This window comes from Henckelia pumila, chromosome 2, assembly GCF_033568475.1.
Source record: "Henckelia pumila isolate YLH828 chromosome 2, ASM3356847v2, whole genome shotgun sequence".
Lineage (NCBI taxonomy): Eukaryota > Viridiplantae > Streptophyta > Magnoliopsida > Lamiales > Gesneriaceae > Henckelia > Henckelia pumila.
The window spans coordinates 105190034-105211751 of record NC_133121.1 but is presented as its reverse complement, the minus strand read 5'-3'; the positions used below and the strand labels follow the sequence as shown (position 1 = coordinate 105211751).

General features: G+C 41.9%; 2 protein-coding genes and 1 pseudogene across 2 annotated transcripts; all 3 read left to right on the top strand.

The window, feature by feature from the left end:
* The first annotated feature begins 2857 nt into the window (after nucleotides 1–2857).
* On the top strand, nucleotides 2858–5283 carry LOC140879338 (receptor-like serine/threonine-protein kinase At4g25390). Its single transcript, XM_073283015.1, has one exon. It carries the CDS (start codon nucleotides 3060–3062, stop codon nucleotides 5154–5156), a length of 2097 nt encoding a protein of 698 aa, XP_073139116.1. The 5' UTR covers nucleotides 2858–3059; the 3' UTR covers nucleotides 5157–5283.
* Nucleotides 5284–9851: 4568 nt separating this feature from the next.
* Nucleotides 9852–11618, top strand: LOC140878073 (uncharacterized). Its single transcript, XM_073281675.1, has 2 exons — nucleotides 9852–10348; nucleotides 10466–11618. Exons 1-2 carry the CDS (start codon nucleotides 9852–9854, stop codon nucleotides 11616–11618), a joined length of 1650 nt encoding a protein of 549 aa, XP_073137776.1.
* Nucleotides 11619–19706: 8088 nt separating this feature from the next.
* On the top strand, nucleotides 19707–21217 carry LOC140884023 (carboxylesterase 1-like; annotated as a pseudogene).
* The last annotated feature ends 501 nt before the right edge of the window (nucleotides 21218–21718 follow it).

Genomic DNA, 21718 nt, shown 5'->3' with positions numbered 1-21718 from the left:
AGTACTCGAATAATGTTGAATTTGATTGTCAATTGAAATCCACCTTAATTGTTATTTAAAATAGTTAATTTTACATATATATAGAGTTCGTTTGATTTGATGTATATGATTATATATTATAAAAATATATGATTATTGATATGTTTGAGTTGGATGTAATGGTAATTGATAAATAAAAATATGTTTGATTTGAATTATTAAATTTGAGATAAAATGATAAATTATATTTTAATATTTTAAATGATTAATAAATATAAAAAAAAATGTATCTGAGGGTAATATGGTAAGTTCGTATCAATGATCATATAATTAATATGAATATATAGTTAATGATTTGATTAATGTAAGATAAATGAAACGTTGAAACTAAACATGGGATTATATTTGATTCTAAATCCCATCTCTCATTTCAAACACACCCAAACATATATAGAGGATTCGAAAATCAACTGAATCGTGTTCATAAAAAAATTTCAAGAATCGAAACACAACCTTTTTATTAGTGTCTAGAGATGTATAAATATACATTATTTCTTATGATATTCTTCATATAAAACGATATATTCAAATTATGTTCTTCCGCGGTTTCAATTTTATTTTGGTCTTTATTTAAATCTTACGCCACAAAATATCACAGGCATTATCTATTATTAATTAAACTTTGAAATCTGCGATAACTATTTCCACAAAATATAATCATGAATTACAGTATTACTCTCCATGTATAGTTACTATATAACATGACTAACAGAAGTTTATAGTTTCATTTTTTCGACTCAATCACATGCACATTGATATATGCGTCATTTGACTCATTTCATTGTTTAATCCATATAAGAGTGAAAACCACACTAAAAAAAAGACGAAATAGAAGACCAAGTATGATTAAAGACAATTTGGTAGTCAAAAAAATAACAAATCATATCTATTTAACACCGATATATTACATTTAGATCTCGGAGAAATATGAAAATAAAATAAACCAAATGTAAGTAATTTGGATTCCATTTGGACAAAAACTTTAGAGTTTTGTTTTGTTTTTTTACTGATTTATAAGTAAAAAAATCTTGAACATATGTTTGGATAATATTATTATAAAATATTTTTATTTTTATTTTTTTTTTTTAAAAGTGATGCCTAACCGTCTAACTACAGTTATTAAAGATACTTGAGAGTTATTTTTTGATTTTGAAAAATGAAAGCAATGATGTAAATCAAAATATATTATTTTTTAACCCTAAAACCTTTATACAATGGTTGTCTAAATGAATATTTGTTCTTAAAATAAATTTTAAAACCTTTAATTCTAAAAAATATTAAACCTTTTATATATATTTTTTTTTCAAAAACACTTTAAACATATATATATATAAGTATTTGTTCAAATCTTGAAATCGATTATCGGGCATAAAAGCTTTTTTCACCTACTCATTGACGACTGAACAAAAAAGAAAAAAAAGAAAGAGAGTTTTCAATTATGTCATCCACCCGCTACCAAATATTTTGTTGTCATGCAAAAATGACCTAAACATTGAAAAGGTCACGCAGCCATGTGATATGAAATTAATTTTTTCTCTAACAAGATTATTATTAAAACCAATAACATCTAAGAATTGATAGAAAAATATTATATTATATTATAATTATTAAAGAAACCAAAAGAAAAATAATTCAAACCACTCCCCAACTACCCTATTATCTATGCAACCACATCGATTAAAGAAACATTTTGGCAGTTGGTGAGTATTGGGTCTAATTAAATTCGAGCGCACCGAATCTAGTTCAGATTCAGTTCCTTTATTTTTTTTTCTTTTTTTCTTTTTTCCTTTTTTTGAATATTTGTCACGCAATTCATTTTTTTAAAAAAAAACAAAATTTGCGAAAAATTTATCTAATTAAATTCATTTACATGAAACTCGTGCTAAAAATCAAATGGATCTTGAGCTCTCGATTCTCTCCCTTACCACTGACGGAAGTTTGACGGAAGTTTGAAAAAGCATGAGATATGTTTTTAAAAACTCATTCAAACATTACTTTCGGTGTTTCTGCTTCGATATTTATTTTTAAATATAATCCAGTTTATCTTTGAACAAGGATCGAACTCTAACATCATAATGTAAATTAATCTTGCAAAAATAAATTGTATTGTTGATCATCAAGTTGTGCAATCTCTAAATTCTTAATTTGAGCAATATTTGACTATTGCATCCAAAGGCCCAAAAATCTAAACCTAAATGCACTAATGCGTGTTATTCAGAAAAAAAATGTTCATTTTTAGAAAGATATATATATTTTGTAGAGTACAAGTACAATATTGATTACGTATATATAATGTAAGTTTTCGGATTATATATGAGACTAGAACGTGAACTCGAAACCTGTTTATCTTGAAAAGAGAAATTATAAAGAAACATTCTAAATCTATCCAAATAAATTATGAAAATTACTCGCAGTCAGCAAAAATCGAACTTGTAACCAGTTGGTCTCAGGGCCTTAGCCTTAGCCTCAAAAAATCAATGATCAGAAATTTGATTTTTTCTACTAATGTTTTATCAGAGTTGTCTATCGCACTTGACTTGTCTAATGTAATTTAAGTAAATAATATAATTTGTAGATTATTACACTGTCAAAAAATTTACATAGTCTGCAGTCTACACTAAAGGCAAATGACCATGACATAAAAAAAATAGCAGTAGCATAATATGCATGCGGGGGCCACAAAAATAAATATAAATTTTATTATGCATGTAGATGAGATTTTTTAATTTTTTTCCGGTTTATGTAATAAGACTAGAATTTTTATACTTAATAATAAAAATTATAATATGTAAACAAATAATAAAGTCCAAGACTTTGACCCGCAAATGTGATATCCAAACGGCAACAAAGATCACATTCACCAAAAGTCCAATCTTGAAACAGAAGCCGAGTGAAATGAGTCAGTGATTAAAGTTTAGCCGTATCACTCATCCCCATTTCGCTGCTCGATCTCGGTCTGTTATGAGTTGTCTTTCTTGAAATCCGCAAAAAAAAACCAAACTACTGTCGAAGTTACTATTATGCCCTCCCGTCAGCCTTCTCCGCCGCCGCCGCAGCACCTGACGACCAGTCTGGTGCCGCCTCTCGCCGGTGGGCTGACGGCGGCGGTTTCTTTGGTTCTTTTGTTTGCTCTCTGCTTCCGAAGAATTAGCAAGAAACGAACCGTCCCTTCGGCTTCGGACACCGACTCTAAGAAACCCCCGTATCAGCTTTCTTACTCGCTCCTACGCCGCGGAACCTCTGGGTTTTCTATGTCCCACCGCCTCGGCCAGGGTGGATTTGGGTCAGTGTATCAGGCCGTCCTGAAGGAGAACCGCCACGTGTCCAGAGACTCCACCGTTCCCTTTCCCTTCGATCGTGTCGCTGTGAAGCTTATGGACTCGGGTTCTCTCCAAGGTGAGCGTGAATTTCAGAACGAGTTGCTATTTTCTTCCAAGATCGACTGTAAATATGTTCTTTCTGTGATGGGTTTTTCATCAAATCCTAAGAAACGACGCATGCTTTTAGTATATGAACTAATGGAAAACGGGAGCTTACAAGATTGTCTTTTTCACAAGAAAAGTGAGGCCTTGAGGAATTGGGATAAGAGATTTTTGATTACTTTACATATTGCTAAAGGGCTCGAGTATTTACATCATTACTGCGATCCACCGATTATTCACGGTGATATTAAGCCGAGTAATATATTGTTGGATGAGGGCTTCAATGCCAAGATTGGTGATTTGGGGTTGGCTAGGTTCAAGGTGGAGGAGAACAATATCTTGGATGTTGAGACAAAGAAGGAATATAGTTTAGGGAATGGGCTAGAGGATAATGGATCCATGGTGGAGGAGACGGAGAGTGTGATTACCGCTAGTGGGTTCGAAGAAAGTCACAACATTCATGATCTTGGGGCTGCGGAAAAGTCGCCGGATAGTGTGATTGTGAGGGTTGAGGCTTCACCAGAGGCGGTGGTGGAGATTGAGTTGTCGCCGGAGGCAGAAGCAGCTCCTGCCGTATCGCCTGGGACGGTGGCTGCCATGTCTTCGCCATGTGATGGCTTGGAGAAAGTAAGTCTCTCAGATGTCAATATTGATCGGTTTAGTGTTGAGAGTGGGGGTGAAAAAAGTGGTTGGAAGAAGAAGAAGAAGAGTGTAACAGGGAAAGATTGGTGGTGGAAGCAAGATACAGGAAGGGAAGATGGTGAACCAGGGGCAGTGAAAGACTATGTTATGGAATGGATTGGAAATGAGATCAAGAAGGAGAGGCCAAAAAGTGAGTGGATGGGCGCTTCCTCGAGCTCTGGGGTAGCTGGTAAAATGGAGAAAAAGAAGAAGAAAAGAAGACAGTTGGATTGGTGGGTGGCAATGGATGTTGAGAAGAATGTGAAGAAAGAGAAGAGAAGACCAGCAAGGGAGTGGTGGAAAGAGGAGTACTGTGAAGAGCTCGAGAGGAAGAAAAAGAAGAAGAAGAAACAAAGGCAGGGGTCGATAAGTGATGATTGTTACAGTGATCACTGGTGGCCGAGGGACGATGAATTGTATGTTGACAGGAAGAAGAAAAGGAGCCGGAGCCGTAGTAGTAAGAGTAGCATGGACTGGTGGTTGGATGGGCTTAGTGGCGAGCTTTGGAGAGCACAGAAGAACAGTCATGATTCAGTCAGTGGGGAGATACCTAAGAGTGGTGGAATTAGTAGCACACCAAGTATGAGAGGAACTGTATGCTACGTGGCACCAGAATATGGCGGCGGAGGAGATGTTTCCGAGAAATGTGATGTTTATAGTTATGGAGTTCTTTTATTGGTTCTTATAGCAGGGCGTAGGCCACTTCAAGTGACAGGGTCACCCATGTCGGAGTTCCAACGAGCCAACCTTCTTTCTTGGGCTCGTCATCTTGCTCGCGCCGGAAAGCTTATCGATTTAGTTGATCCAAATGTTCAATTGTTGAATAAAGATCAAGCCTTGTTATGCATCACAGTGGCGTTGCTCTGCCTTCAGAAATCCCCGTCTCGTCGGCCTTCAATGAAAGATGTGGTGGGAATGCTGTCTGGAGATTTAGAATCTCCCAAGCTTCCAGTTGAATTTTCACCATCGCCGCCCTCTCACTTTCCATACAAATCTCGTAAGAAGGTCCGGTGAGTACCAGTCGCTGCCTAACGTTGACTGAGATGAATTAAAGATGTTGTAGGCCATTGTTTGTTGTTATGAAGTGTAAATGATATATATATGTAAAGAAACAGTTCAAATCAAAGATGCATTTTCTTGAGATGCTTTCCCTTTTTACCATTCATTTTAAAGAATGGAGGCCATCGTAGAATTAGTAAACAGTATTTCCTATACTAAATTAGTCATTTATGCAAATAGAATCTCATATCCATTTGCTACTACCTCATTAAATTGTCATGTGTTGTGTTGTTACAATCACGTATGAGACATCTTCCAGCGAGGAAATGTTTGTGCATTACTTGTGAGCAAGAATTTCTGCGTTGAGTTCAGGTGACCACAGCGGAGGCGACGCTTAGCACGGAGCACTGAATCATCAATTTGGCTGTCTAGCCTGCAAGCGTACGCAGAGAGTACAAAGAGTGCAAAGAGGCTTAGCCACAACAGTCGAGCCATTTTCCCGAATACCCGTACCCCTCCGTCGAGGCCTCGGAAACATGTACATGGCTATTGGCCAGGCATGGACTTGTCTTACACAGCGATCCTCCTCCTCAGCAGTTTGTTTACTATGAAAAACCTTTACTTCAACCAGACCATTTGAAATACTTGTTCTGCATCTTACCACCCTTCCTTCTTCATCCCTCAATATGCATCCAATCCCAATCTTTTGTTCCTCACCGAAGAAGGCACTTGAGGAAGGAGTTTTCTGGTTTATGTCATTGTCTGCATGTTTTCTCTATAGTTTGATGATTGTTAAGCTCCTGCATCATTTGTTTTGCTCCCATCCAGTCACACAAATACTCTTGTGCCATTTTATAGGTCTGCCTTGGATTGATGTTGCTATGATTCCACACTTTTTCATTTCTTTGTCGCCAAATACTCCACAAGATAATGCAAAACTTAGCTCTTTCATACCCTCTCATTTCTGCCAATAAATTGAAGAAAAGTTCCAAGAATGTTTTGGCCCTATATGCACCAGCTATAATTTTGTCATGTAACTTTGCATGTCGCCAACAATCTTGTGCAAAGGGGCAAGATATGAATACATGCCATCGATTTTTTATTCTCTGTAGCTGCTCCTTTAAAGATATGCAATTTCTCGTAAATCTCCATATGAAAATTTTTACCTTCGGTGGAAGTTTAAGTTCCCAAAATAATTTCCATTCTCTTTGGACGTGGCTTCCTCATTTGTCCCCAATGAACATGCAAGATGATCCACAGGAGACTTGAGGAATTAAATTAACGATTGGGACTCTGAATGAATAATAAAAGAAACTTTGAATTTAAGAATGAATTTTGAAGTATAAAAATAAACACTGTGATTATTTTGAATAAGCCACATGCAGATGACCTTAATAAATTAGTCCGAAACGGCAATCAATTTCTTTCTTATTTTTGTAAGGTCTTTATAATTTCTTCATATTTTAACATACATGTCTTGATTTATTTGAATTATAATAATATTAATCGTGACACAATTCTAGAAATATACAAAACTTTGCAAGTGGGAGATGTAAATTATAATACAAGACAAACTCTATTTGACAAAGTCCACGAAATTGTTCATAAAGAAAATCAATCTAAAGTCATGATCAATATTGCATAATCACTCACATATTTTACCAACTCGAATATCTCTTGTTGTTGCGCTGTTATGATATATAAATATGTCATTAAAAATGATAACCGGAGTGGTTGGGACTCTGAGCTCGATTTTATTGTACCCTTCCACTAGTTGCTAATAAATTGTACCTAATAAAATTTTAGACATAACAATTTCGTATTTGAGGTTCACGAACTTTCTGCAAGACATTCATTGTACGTTTCTTATAATATATGACTTAAATGGAATAAACATAGGCCAATTTGATTGATGTCCTATATTTTCAAGTGATGGAAAAAAGTTTATAATATTTTCAATGATTGATGGCCTAAGGAGGTGGATTGAAATACTGGTAGTTAATTTGGTCTATTTTGAGGACACTAAGATTTTGTATTTTTATAAAGTAATGCTTCTTTTCCAAGATATTTTTTTTTATGTAAGTTGACGGCTCAACTACTTGTGGTCGGTAGGGTTTTTTATAAATTTAATTTAAAAAAAATAATTAATTGCACAAATAATGCATGCACGAAAATATTACAATACTACTTTAAAAAGCCGTTGCTATTAGCGGACCCTGCCAAAAGCAGGGTGGCAGCGTCCGCTCATGCTGGCAGCGGACGCTGCCAGCAGCACATGGGGAACTTGCGAATCGCAAGTCCCCAGTGCAAATTTCATTTTTTTTTCTTTTTCGTTTTTTTAATTAGTTTTATAATTAATTATATTTTATAAAATTATTATTTATTTAGTATTAGTATGATAATTTTTTTCCTAAAAAATTTAATTTAAATTTTTGATGATCAGACTGAGAAATTATTAATTATATAAAATTAAAAATTTACGATTAAAAAAATTAAATTGATTAAATAAATTTTTTTGATCAGATATATTTATAAAAAATTAGTTAAACTAAATAACATATTTTATTAAAATTATTTTATATTATAATTTTAAATATAAATTATATTTTAACTTAACTTTTGGTTAGCAAGTTAAAAAAAAAAAAAAAAACTTTTGGTTAGCAAGTTATATATTTATTTTAATTCGTTTGAATTTATAGAAGTACATCGGTTATGTGGATAAATTTAGTGGAGTTAAATCATATATATTTGGATAAATTTAGTGGTGTTAATTTAGATATATTCTGGTGGGTTCGAGTTCATAATTTTCGAGATGATTTCGTGTAGACTCGAGTTCGGGTTGAAAAATTTTTTAATAGCATTTTTTCATCAATTCGACCCGAATAGATATGAATTAACTCCATAAATTTATCAACATAACCAATTGACCTCTATAAATCCAAACAAATTAAAATAAATATATAACTTTGCTAACCAAAAGTTAAGTTAAAATATAACTTATATTTAAAATATAATTTTAATGAAAATATGTTATTTAGTTTAACTAATTTTTTATAAATATATCTGATCAAAAAAATTTATTTAATCAATTTAATTTTTTTAATCGTAAATTTTTAATTTTATTTTATTAATAATTTCTCAGTCCGATCATCAAAAATTTAAATTAAATTTTTTAGGAAAAAAATTATCATACTAATACTAAATAAATAATAATTTTATAAAATATAATTAATTATAAAACCAATTAAAAAAACGAAAAAGAAAAAAAAAATGAAATTTGCACATGGGGACTTGCGATTCGCAAGTCCCCATGTGCTGCTGGCAGCGTCCGCTGCCAGCATGAGCGGACGCTGCCAAAGCAGCGTCCGCTCTTTTTTTAAGCGGATCCTGCCACCCTGCTTTTGGCAGGGTCCGCTAATAGCAACGGCGTTTTAAAGTAGTATTGTAATATTTTCGTGCATGCATTATTTGTGCAATTAATTAATTTTTTTTAAATTAAATTTATAAAAAACCCGTGGTCGGTATGGTTAATTAATTGGACCGTATTGATATTTTCCACACATAATTTGTAAGATCTATATTATTATATAAACCAAAAGAACTTCTTATTCACTTCTTTGGTCGACCTAATTATATCAACATAATTTCACATAAATATCTGAAACAACATCATGAAATTCGTATATTCTAGGGGCAAAATGGTCATTAATTGACATACATATTTCATGTCGCTATGGAAAATGAAAGTAATGATTAATTAAAGTTTATTGGGTTTGAATCTTGTGCAAAATTGAAATTATTTGACTTATATCTTGACAGATGTTGCAACACGTACTGAAACACGACACCAATAGAAAGTTAAAGTCGAAACTAGAGTTAGACTCTATGTCCTTAAGACGAATTTGCTCCACACACGATGCTTATGGAATACGATAATCTTCTCCCAAAATACGACGACTTTCATTTCGAAATAAAAGTACTCTAAATTACGAACTTCAAGAATCTTTTTGAACTTTCTGAAAATACTGAATGATATCACATACCCGGGATGACGATACCCCGGGTGGATTGGACTCGAGAGGATGGTGTAACCGCAACATATTAAAGAACCCGGGACTGGGGGGCAGTAACCTGGGATCTGCAAGAAAGGCTTAACCTGGGAGGCCTTAGCACCCGGACCGATACAGGAGATTGAAAGGAACCCGGGTAAGGGGCCTGGGAGCTAGAACCTCCCGGAGTAAGCCTTCGGAAGTTAGGAAAGGAAAGGAAAACCAGTGGGGCCCCGGCCTTTCTATTTTTAGGGCCAGAAAATGGCCACGTTTATTTGAAGTATGTCAGGTTCAAATCACAAATCCAATCATTACTAAACACGATCCAAAGGAGTGGGCTCTGTCCGAAAATTATGGGGGTCTAAATCACACGTGATAACCATCTTATCACCCTAAAAGTTGTCAGTAAGGCCATACCCAGTAATCATTGAGGACCCGGGTGGGCGAGTATAAAAGCCCATCCTGGGGGGCAAGGTAAGGGCATGGACTGACTCTCTAAAAAAATATTGGTAGAACTTCGTCTCCAAACGAATAAGATACTCATATATTTTGTATCTTCGCCTACCTTTTCCGCTCGGGAATTTACCCATCCCCGGGTAGTCATTTTGTGATAATCGCATCATTGGCGTCGTCTGTGGGAAATTGAGTCTAAGACGTAGATATGACCATCATCGATGATCCTGAAAGCTCTCATCGAGCAGTGGCCGCAATCCAGGAGCAAGTGGACGCTATGGTGGACGCGGCTCTACAAAGAATCATGGCAATACAACAAGGAGAAAAGGAGGGCCAAAGGAAGGATAATGAAAAAGAAGTAGAAAGGGAAGGAGAGCCAGGACCGAGGTCCGAGAAAGAGAAGAGTAAAGGCATACACGTGGAGGATGAGGGAAATTCACATGCAGGATCAGCAAATGTCACCATGGCAGGGGAGCTGGAAATGTTGAAGCAAAAAATACAAAAACTGGAGAATACTGACCCGCGGGAATCCGCGCGGGTCAAAAGTTTGGGCTGTCCCTTCTCTCCGGAAATCATTGGGGAGTCATTGCCAGTCTATTTCAAGTCCGTCAAAATCAAAGAGTATGATGGCAGCGCTGATCCCAAGGAGCATGTAACCCGGTTTGAGAACGTGGCAATGTTGCATTGTTATGGTGATCAAATCAAGTGCAAGGTATTTCTAACTACCTTGGTGGACTCCGCCCAGAGATGATTTGAAAATCTGGAAGAAGGAAGCATTAAGACTTTCAAAGAATTCCGGGAGGTCTTTTTGCAACACTTCAGCAGCAGCAAGCGATACAAGAAAACCACTCTCAGCCTCTTCGAGATAAAGCAGCTAAACGAGGAGTCTCTAAGAGCTTATATTAAAAAGTTCAATAGAGTGGCCTTGGAAGTGCCTGCATGTGCACCTGAAACCAAAATCACTGCTTTCACGCAAGGGCTTAGAGAAGGAGAATTCTTCCGGTCTCTGGTCAAGAGGGCCCCCCGGTACTTCGAGGACCTCTTGGCTCGAGCCGAGAAATATATCAATATGGAGGAGGCCCAGCGACAAAAGAGGGAGAAGGACAGGAGGGAAGAGCAAAAGGAGAGAGGAAACCAGGGTAGTCAAGGAAGAAGAAGGCAGGATCAACCGGGGAGGCTTGCTGCTTTTGCTCATCACAGGGTAGCCCGGGATCGGGAAATCCACCTGTGCGATGAGAATGTCCAGCCGTTGCCTCCAAAAAGGCCGGGAAAATACTGTTCGATACACCGGGTTAACACACACAACACTAGCGAGTGTCGGAGGCTCGTCGTGGAGCCAGGACAGCCTGTGCTCGAGGAAACAAAGCATGTGGAGAAAAAGCAGAGGGGACGCCCCTGGGTACCCCAGTTTGACATCTCGCGAGACAATAGGCCTGACCCCTCGAAAGCCCGGGAGGTAACGTCACGGGGGCCTGACAAAGGACCCCGAGAGGGATCTTCCAAAGGGGTGATCAACATGATTTCGGGAGGATCCACTGATGGGGACTCTAATAGGGCTCGGAAATCTTGGAGCAAAAGAGAGGTCCTGGGAATCGAGGCCCGGAGACTAGATCCCTGCCCAGTCATTACATTTGGGCCCGAGGATTTGGAGGGAGTGTGTTTACCCCACAACGATGCTTTACTCATCCGAGCGCAGGTGGCTAACTATGACATAAGAAGGGTGTTTGTGGATTCGGGGAGTTCTGTGAATGTCATTTTCCAGGATGCGTTTGAGAAAATGGACTTGTGGGGATGTGAGGTTAACCCTGTAAAAACATTCCTGTATGGGTTTGCAGGACATACCATTCGGCCTAAAGGAGAAGTGCGGTTTCCTATTACGTTAGAATCGGGCGATACAAAGAAGACTGTCATGGCCCTCTTCACCGTGGTGGAGGCCCATCTTCCTACAATATTATCCTGGGAAGGCCGGCCTTAAATGCCTTTAGGGTTGTCGCTTCCTCTTACCACCAAAAGATCAAATTCCCGGTGGGGGATCGAGTGGGAAAAGTAAAGGGAGATCAACACTCATCCCGACGGTGTTATGCGGACACCATCCGGGTGGATAACAAGAGGGCACGAGGGACGGAGAGGAGAGATGGTTCCAGACAAGAAGAGGTGTGCGCGGTAGGATAAGTAAAAGAAGAATATGAGGAGGTAGAGGTAGAGGTAGTGCCTGGACAGCCGGGGAAGATCGCCCGGGTGGCTCGAGGGATGGAGCCTGCTTTGGTTGAGCAATTAAAGACCTGCCTGACCCAGAACGCGGATGTGTTTGCCTGGTCTCCTAAGGAGCTAACTGGAGTCCCGGCCCATTTGGCAGAACATAGGCTAAATATCCTCTCAGGATCCCGGCCCGTCAGGCAAAAGAAGAGACACTTCGGGGCAAAAAAAGACAAGGTCATTACTGAGCAAGTCCGGGAACTTCTGGAAGCAGGGCACGTTAAAGAGGTACAGTTTCCTACTTGGTTATCTAACGTAGTGCTGGTACCCAAAAGTACAGGGAAATGGAGAATGTGCATAGATTTCCGAGACTTAAACAAAGCCTGCCCCAAGGACTGCTATCCCCTGCCCCGGATTGATCAGTTAGTAGATTCTACCTCTGGTTATGAGCTGCTTTGCTTTATGGATGCTTACCAGGGATACCATCAAATTCTCCTGGCTAGGGAGGATCAGGATAAGGTCAGTTTTGTTACGTCAGGAGGAACGTTTTGTTATGTGGTTATGCCTTTTGGGTTAAAGAATGCAGGAGCCACCTATCAAAGGATGATGGATAGAGTTTTCAAAAATCAATTGGGCCAAAATGTCGAGGTATATGTGGATGATATTCTGGTGAAATCCAGGACCAGGGACTATTTTATTCCTGACTTGGAAGAAACCTTTGGTACCTTGCGAAGGTACGGGGTGAAGTTTAACCCGGCCAAGTGCGTGTTCGGAGTGAAAAGCGGGAAATTCTTGGGATTTGTAGTGACCGAGAGAGGAATAGAGGTAAACCCGGAGAAAGTAAAAATCCTGAGGGAGATGCCATCACCCTCCTCCATTAGGGAAGTGCAGCGGTTGACTGGAAGAGTCACTGCCCTGTCTCGTTTCATTGCTCGGTCTGCCCACCGGAGTCATCCTTTCTTTCAGGTATTGAGGAAGGCTCAGAGATTTGGATGGAGTGAGGATTGTGAACGGGCTTTCCAGGAATTAAAGGAGCATCTGGCAAATCTGCCCATCCTGGTTAAGCCCGAACCAGGGGAGAGATTGTGGGTTTATATCTCCACGACAGAGTTTGCTGTGAGCACGGTGTTAATAAAGGAAGAGGGAGGAGATCAAAAGCCAGTTTATTACGTAAGCCATGCTCTGAAGGGGCCCGAGACCCGATACAGTGAAATGGAAAAGATGGCCCTGGCCCTTATTTTGACTGCCCGGAAGCTCCGACCTTACTTCCTATCGCATCCAGTCACTGTCCTGACCAATAGCCCCTTGGGCCGGGTGATGACTCAACCGGATGCTTCAGGTCGATTGGTCAAGTGGACAGTAGAATTTGGAGAATACGATATAGAGTACAGGCCTCGGGCAGCTATTAAGGCACAAGCTTTGTCTGACTTCCTGACCGAGGTCATCACATTTGGACAGGAGGAGGTGTGGAGAATCTTTGTGGATGGGGCCAGCAGTTTGGAAGGAAGCGGAGTGGGGGTGATTCTCATTTCTCCCACTCAGGAAAAAACTAAAGTGGCGATAAGATTATCATCTTTCAAGTCAAACAATGAAGCAGAGTATGAAGCAGTAATCTCGGGCTTGAAATTGTCTCGGGAGGCGGGAGCCAGGCATGTGATTGTGTATTCGGATTCTCAACTGGTAGTACAGCAAGTCCAAGGAACTTTTAGCATCAGAGAGAAGAGATTGCAGGAGTATGTGGGACTTATCAAACAGCAGGGAGAAGAATTTTCTAGCTGGAGCATTGAGCAAATTCCCAGGGAGCATAATGCGGAGGCAGACGCCCTAGCCAGGGTGGCATCATCCCTCACTGGTATTGATAGCCGGGAGGTGATACAACAGTCCGGGTCGGTGATGGCCATTGAAGGAAGGGAAGAAGAGGCCTCGGAAAGATCCTGGATGGCTCCCCTTGTAGAGTACTTGCAGACAGGAATCCTTCCTGGGGAGGAGGCACATGCCCGGAAGCTCAGAAGGCAGGTAGCTCGATTCACCTTGATTAATGAAAAGTTATACCGGCGATCTTTTCAGGGTCCCTTGCTAAGGTGCCTAGCCCAAGGAGAAGTGAGGTATGTACTTCAGGAAATACACGAAGGCTGTTGCGGAGATCATGGAGGGGCTCTGAGCTTGGTCCGGCGTACCCTATTGGCGGGATATTGGTGGCCCACCCTGCAGCAGGATGCCCGGCAGGTAGTCAAGACGTGTGAAGGATGCCAAAGGTTTGGGAACTTTTCTCACAAGCCAGCGGCGGAGTTACAACCGATGTGGGCATCCTGCCCTTTTGATCAGTAGGGCATGGATATCGTGGGAACATTTCCTGTGGGCCCCGAACAGAGAAAGTTCTTACTGGTGGCAGTGGATTATTTCTCTAAATGGGTGGAGGCTGAGCCATTAGCGAGAATCACTGAAGAGGCGGTGTTGGGATTTATTTGGAAGAACATTGTCTGCCGATTTGGTTTACCTCGGAAGCTTGTCTCGGATAATGGGAGGCAGTTCCAGGGAAAGAAAATAAAGTATTGGTGCACAGAGATGATGGTAAAGCAGGTATTCACTTCCATGGAGTACCCACAAATCAACGGACAAACGAAAGTAACTAACAGGACTATCATCCAAACTTTACAAACCCGACTCTTTGGTGCTGGTAAAAGTTGGGTAGAGGAGGTTCCCGGTGTTCTATGGTCTTACCGCACTACCCCCAGGATGGCCACAGGAGAAACACCCTTCAGTTTGGTGTATGGGTCCGAGGCCATGATCCCAGTGGAAATCGGACAGACCTCCCCCCGGGTGAGAGCTCACCAAGAGGGAGAAACCATGGACAGGACGCAAGAGTTAGACCTGATTGAAGAAAAAAGAGAACGGGCCGCTATTCGAATGGAAGCCTACTGGAGCAGGATAATCAAGGCGTTCAATCAAAAGGTCAAAACCCGGGAATTCCAGATAGGAGATTTGGTACTGAAGAAAGTTAACCCGGCAGGAGGGGTAAAGAAGCTAGAAGCAAAGTGGGAAGGACCTTACAAAGTAATTCGGAGGATAGGAAGGAGTGCCTGATATTTGGAGGACAGCTGGGGCAAAGTCCTACAGAGGCCCTGGAATACTCTGCATCTTAAGTCTTATTATCCTTAAAAGTACATATGCGCCTGTAAATTATGTTTCTGCCGTTTGTATAAATAAAAGGTATGTTTTGATCTATTGTAATCGCAAAAGTACTCAAAGGCCCGTGGTAATTCACGAGCCATGTAAGTCCAGGTGATCTGCCATCCTGGCACCAAAAAACCCAGGTGATCCGCTACCCTGGTACTCAAAGGCCCGTGGTAATTCATGAGCCATGTAAGTCCAGGTGATCTGCCACCCTGGCACCAAAAAACCCAGGTGATCCACCACCCTGGTACTCAAAGGCCCGTGGTAATTCACGAGCCATGTAAGTCCAGGTGATCTGCCACCCTGGCACCAAAAAAAACCCAGGTGATCCACCACCCTGGTACTCAAAGGCCCGTGGTAATTCACGAGCCATGTAAGTCCAGGTGATCTGCCACCCTGGCACCAAAAAACCCAGGTGATCCACCACCCTAGTACTCAAAGGCCCGTGGTAATTCACGAGCCATGTAAGTCCAGGTGATCTGCCACCCTGGCACCAAAAAACCCAGGTGATCCACCACCCTGGTACTCAAAGGCCCGTGGTAATTCACGAGCCATGTAAGTCCAGGCGATCTGCCACCCTGGCACCAAAAAACCAAGGTGATCCACCACCCTGGTGCTCAAAGACCCGTGGTAATGCGTGAGCCATATGAGCTCAGGCGACCCACCACCTGGGACTTGAAAAGGACCCAGGATTCCTGGCGCTCGGGCATCGGAAATGCCTGAGGGAGTAGGCCACCCTCATGGTATATCAAAACAGAGGATTTATCCAGGCACACAGAAAAAATCATTCGAATAAAGAGGCGAATCAAGAACAAAGTTTTTTCCTTAACAAACAAAATATACATGTATAAAAGTTAGGAGCCCAAGCCTAAAGCTCCGATGAATAGCCTAAATCTAAGAACCCGAGGGGTCGGTTCCCTCTTGAGATTTCTGCTCTTCGCTGGCGTCTACCCCTTCCTGGGGTCCTTCTCCTTCATTTTTCAGGACCGGAGGGTAAAGAAGCAATGGCCAAATTAAGATCTGGAACTCCTTCCTGCATCAGGCCAGCTGCCTCGTACTGAGTAGAACAGAGGTCAAAGCCCTGGGTGAAGAAATCAAAGGACTTATCCATCACCGTCTGCTCGAACTCCTTGGAAGAAAGGAAAGAATTCCGCCATTCAGCTTTGGTACCAAAGCGCTCCTCCAAAGCCTGGGCAGCATCCAGAGCTGAAGAATGATGCATATCCACCTCCGTACGGGCGATTACCAACTGGTTCTGCATCACCTCCGCGGAAGCCTGAAGCCCACTCACTGCGTTCAAAGCCAGGTCTTTTTCCTGCCGAACTTGACCAAGCTCCCGGGTAATTTGCTCTATTTGAGCCTCCAGAGATTGAATCTCGGAAGAGCGGCGATCTTGGATCTCAACTAGCTTACGCTGCCATCTTTCCTCCACTCGCGCCACATCTGCCCGGAAACCCTCCAGCGACTCTCGGTGGGATCGAACCTCCGCTTCATGAGTCTCTCTTAGGGCGGCTGCCTGCGATTGAAGCAGAGTGATATGCTCTTCAAAAGAGCTGCACCTCTCGCTCTCTCGGGAGAGACTAGCGTTCGCCTCATCAAGGGCATTGGCCAGCATGCATAAGCCCTGCATCCAAAGCAACCAATGGATTAAATAAAGACGTGCACAAGCACCTCTTTTTTTTTTCAGGTATCTAAAGGGCAGAGTTTACCGTATAAGCATGGGAAACACCCTCCGATAGTTTGGAGGTGATACCACGAGCTGCCAGTAAAGAGTGATCTTCCGGGGATAACAAGCTTTGGATTTGGGCAACTTTGGAGGAGGCTGTCCCTGATAAGAAAAGAGGAAATCGAGAGCCCCAGATCTACTCGGTCACCCCAGGCGTGAGAAGTGGGGTCACCCGCAAAGACATAAGCATCCCAGCCCGGGGCCCGAAGGGCCATAGAAGAAGTAGGAGCAGATGAGGCCAGGTCCTTGGACAGCAGGACGTCCTCCGAGTCCGTCAGGTCGATCATCTGGGATACCTGGCCGATTTTCCTCTTATGATGGGAAAGCGGTACCTCATCTTCCAAGTCCTCCGATGACAAAGACAGCTGGGCTTGGGAAGCAAGTCGAGGTGGGCATAGCGCCATGACAGAAGTCCCGGCAACAGCAGCACTTGAAGGGGGAGAGAGCACAGCTGAAAGAATCGGCACTGTAGACGGAGGGACTACCACGGTGGGTAAACGCAAAGGACTTTGCGGATGAATAGGACTCTTTTCCTCCCTCCGGGCCTTTTTCCTTCGCTCGGCTAGGGCTTGGGTTTTCTCTTTAGCAGCCTTCCTCTCGGCTGCCCGCCGGGCGAACTCTTCCCTGATCATATCTGATGGCTCTGCACCAAAGGAACAAATGTGAGTACGTGTACGTATTAATAAATAAAGCAGTGTAAAGAAATTCAGAGAACAGCCATTACCAGGTTGAGCCCCCGGGTCACCGTATGCATTGATCACCTGGTCAAGGAGATCTTCCACCCGGGTGCCCAACCCGTAGGCTATGATGTTATCGTTCGTTAATAAGGCGGGGGAGGAAAATGTCCTATTCTTGACTAAGGTCAAGCTACGAGTATAAGGCTCCTCAACCTTATAATGTTCGGGAAGCTCAGGTTGAGGAGGGAGACTAGATAAGAACCCAGTCCTAAAAGTGAAAGGAGCCGGGGGTTGAATAAAAAAATACCGCTCTTTCCATCCCTTTAAAGATGAGGGGATATCGGAAAGAAAACGAGAATTCAGCCATGCGGCCAGGGAGAAAGCTCCTTCGTTGAAGCGGCAAGAAAAAAAGTAGTGCAAAATCAGAGGGGTGATGGCTAAGTTGTGCATTTTAAAGAGGATATAGGTCGAGGCCATTATTCGGAAGGAGTTCGGGTGGAATTGATTAACAGAAACTTGAAAGAAGTCGGCAACAGCTAGGTAGAAAGGAGGAATGGGAAATCGAAGGCCACTCCGAATTTGGTCTCGGAAAAATGTGTAGCAACCGGGAGGAGGAGTATCAGGAGCACTCCCAGGTAGAGGATGGAATAAGGAGTAGGATAAAGGGATTTCCCCTGAGCCACGAAGTTCCTCCGCGGCCCCTTGGGAGAGGGTGCTAGGAAGGTAAGTGTACCAGCCCAAGGAAGAGGGCACAGAAGATAGGGGTTTTGGGTTCTTCACTTTTTGTTTGCCTTTTCCCTTGGGGCGAGAGGAAGAAGCAGTGGAAGGCTTTGTCGGGAGTCGGGAAGCTTGCCTAAAAGAAGAAGGTCGGGAAAGCAGCGCAGAAGCGGAGCGAGCATCGCTCGAGCTACCGCTTGGTTCCTCGTCTCTGGGCGAGCCTTTGGCGTTCGCTCCAGAGGTAGATGAGGTACCTGTAGATATTGAAATAAAACTTACAGAATTAAAGCGAATTAGGGATGCAGGGAAGCGAACAATGGAACTGAAAGCACAGTCGCTGAAAACCAAAGGGTAATGAGTTCGAAAAGAAAGACGATGAGAAGAAGAAGGAAGGGTCGCGAAGGATTAAATACTAAAAGGGGCCAAAATAATCTGAGCCGTGTATTTTGAAATGAACGGTAGAGATACGCAAAGCGTGCTCAAGAAGCTGAAGCGACGTCTAACAAATTCTCTGACAGGCGCACTACAAAGCGTCTAGGGCTGACGTAAGGGTAGCGACTCCCGGGTAGATACCCCGGGAGATAGGACCCGGGATGACGATACCTCGGGTGGATTGGACCCGGGAAGATGATATTAGCTTTTCGGGACAGCGGAGCAGGTCCTAGCCCGACTATCTTTAGGAAGTGTGATGCTATCACATATCCGGGATGACGATACCCCGGGTGGATTGGACCCGGAAAGATGATATTAGCTTCTCGGGACAGCGGAGCAGGTCCTAGCCCGACTATCTTTAGGAAGTGTGATGATATCACATACCCGGGATGACGATACCCCGGGTGGATTGGACTCGAGAGGTTGGTGTAACCGCAACATATTAAAGAACCCGGGAATGGGGGGCAGTAACCTGGGATCTGCAAGAAAGGCTTAACCTGGGAGGCCTTAGCACCCGGACCGATACAGGAGATTGAAAGGAACCCGGGTAAGGGGTCTGGGAGCTAGAACCTCCCGGAGTAAGCCTTCGGAAGTTAGGAAAGGAAAGGAAAACCAGTGGGGCCCCGGCCTTTCTATTTTTAGGGCCAGAAAACGGCCACGTTTATTTGAAGTATGTCAGGTTCAAATCACAAATCCAATCATTACTAAACACGATCCAAAGGAGTGGGCTCTGTCCGGAAATTATGGGGGTCTAAATCACACGTGATAACCATCTTATCACCCTAAAAGTTGTCAGTAAGGCCATACCCAATAATCATTGAGGACCCGGGTGAGCGAGTATAAAAGCCCATCCTGGGGGGCAAGGTAGGGCATGGACTGACTCTCTAAAAAATATTGGTAGAACTTCGTCTCCAAACGAATAAGATACTCATATATTTTGTATCTTCGCCTACCTTTTCCGCTCGAGAATTTACCCATCCCAGGTAGTCATTTTGTGATAATCTCATCACTGAACAAAAACCAACATTCAGCAACATGAATGAAAGAGTACACCACATCGAATGAGACACGTCATTTGACCAAAAGATGTGAAACATAACTTACCTCTTACATACAACCATTTAGTTGCATGAACCAATAATTCTGAATTCAATTTGAATCCGCAATTCAAATCAAGAGGCACCGTGGTTCCTTTGCCACTTGTCTCATTTCTACTTTCCTTTTCGATTTATTACAACAAATTTCCAACAAATGTAGCCCAAAGTAAATAAATAGCAGAAGCAAAAATGTAAAGTACTTGGCATCTCCGATCGTTAATTTTAGTATATATATTACAGTGAAAACTATGGCCAATATGCCGCCGATAGATCCCAACGTTGACCCTTACGGCTACATCGGATTCGTCAAAAACTCCGACGATTCCATCACACGGGCTACAGATTTTTTCCCAAGTTCCCCGGCCTGCTCCGATCCCAAACTTCCCGTCATCAGCAAGGATATTCCGATCAATCCAGCAATAAACACCTGAGCACGATTATATTTGCCTAAACAATATTTCGATTCCAATCCAAAGGTTAAGCTGCCACTCCTGGTGTACTATCATGGCGGAGGATTCGTCATAAGCAGCGCCGCAAGCCCCGTGATGCACGAGTTTTGCTCAGACCTTGCACGCTACATCCCGGCGATAGTCGTCTCCGTGGAGTACCGCCTCGCGCCGGAGCACCGACTCCCCGCCGCGTACGACGACGGGATCGAGGCCTTGCATTGGATCAGAACCGCAGAATTCGAGTGGCTGACGGAGTTCGCCGACTTCTCACGGTGTTTCCTCATGGGCGTGAGCGCCGGCGGCAACTTAGCGTACCACGTGGGGTTACGCGCGGCCTCGTGCGGCGGAGATCTGTCTCCGTTGAAGATCCAAGGGCTGGTGTTGCAGCAACCTTATTTCGGTGGGGTGAAGAGGACAGAATCCGAAGCAAGGCTGGCGAACGACCATATTCTTCCATGTTCTGTGAATGATATAATGTGGGAAATGGGTTTGCCTTTGGGCGTTGACCGAGATCACAAGTATTCCAATCCAATGGTTGATGTTGAGGCAGAGGCTTTCGAGAAAATGAAGGGCCAGGATTGGAGGGTTTTGGTGACGGGCTGTGAGGGCGACCCATTGATCGATAGGCAGAAGGATTTGGTGAGATTATTGGAGGAATATGGAGTACAAGTTGTGGGGAGGTTCGATGAAGGAGGGTGTCATGGGATTGATCTTTTCGACAAATCCAGATCCAAGATTGTTGCTCGGTTTCTTGCTGATTTCTTTGGATTCCCAGTTTGATTTTTTTACATAAATCGTGCATGTATTGGTTTACTGGATCCGAAAATGTTGGTGTGGTAATTTTTGATTTTAGGTTGAGTTAGGTCCAAGTTCATTTTTTAACGAAAAAAGCTCTTGCTTTGTCTCATAAGATTGTTTAGTTTACAACATATTTGATGTGATAGAATATAATAAATTAAGAAGATAGAAATATCGACAGAAAATATCTATTACTAATGTTCTTATGATCCTGTTGTATGATTTCGCATATATAGTCCAATATTTTCTCCTGGTATACATTGGTTTTGCTTTCACGTGCTTATTTTTTCTGTAAACCTCTGTTTTCCATTGCCTGTGATCAGTCATTTATATAGACCTAATTTATATCATGGACTGAACCATGGCCATCTTCCTTGAAATGTTTTTATTTTTATATTTTTAAAAAGTTTTGGTTACACTCGAACTTACATAATTGATGTAATATAATAGAGTCCTTATAAGTATGTTTATCCTCTATCTACTTGATTTAGAACTTTACAAAAATAGAGATCTTCCCAAGTCGGTAATCCAATATGAATTAAATAATTAACAATGCAAATATTAATTTAAGAATGGTATAATTAAATCTCCAAACGTACATGATTACATAAAAACATATATTATACTTTGGCTTCTGAATCTAAAGATTAGTCACTTGATAAAATACACCCATGCACATATGTACGTGACTAGTGAGTCCAGCTCAACCCATGAACTAGTAATTTTATGATAATTAGTAAGCGTGATATGCGTTGCACATGTTATACGATATGAAAAGCCGAAATTTATTAGTATTTGAAATATTTATG

Excerpts from the sequence above, each read along its gene's own strand:
- LOC140879338 (XM_073283015.1), top strand. The coding sequence starts at position 3,060 with ATGCCCTCCCGTCAGCCTTCTCCGCCGCCGCCGCAGCACCTGACGACC.
- LOC140878073 (XM_073281675.1), top strand. The coding sequence starts at position 9,852 with ATGACCATCATCGATGATCCTGAAAGCTCTCATCGAGCAGTGGCCGCA. Across the intron at positions 10,349-10,465 it reads TGTTATGGTGATCAAATCAA|CAGCAGCAAGCGATACAAGA; the intron begins GTGCAAGGTATT and ends GCAACACTTCAG.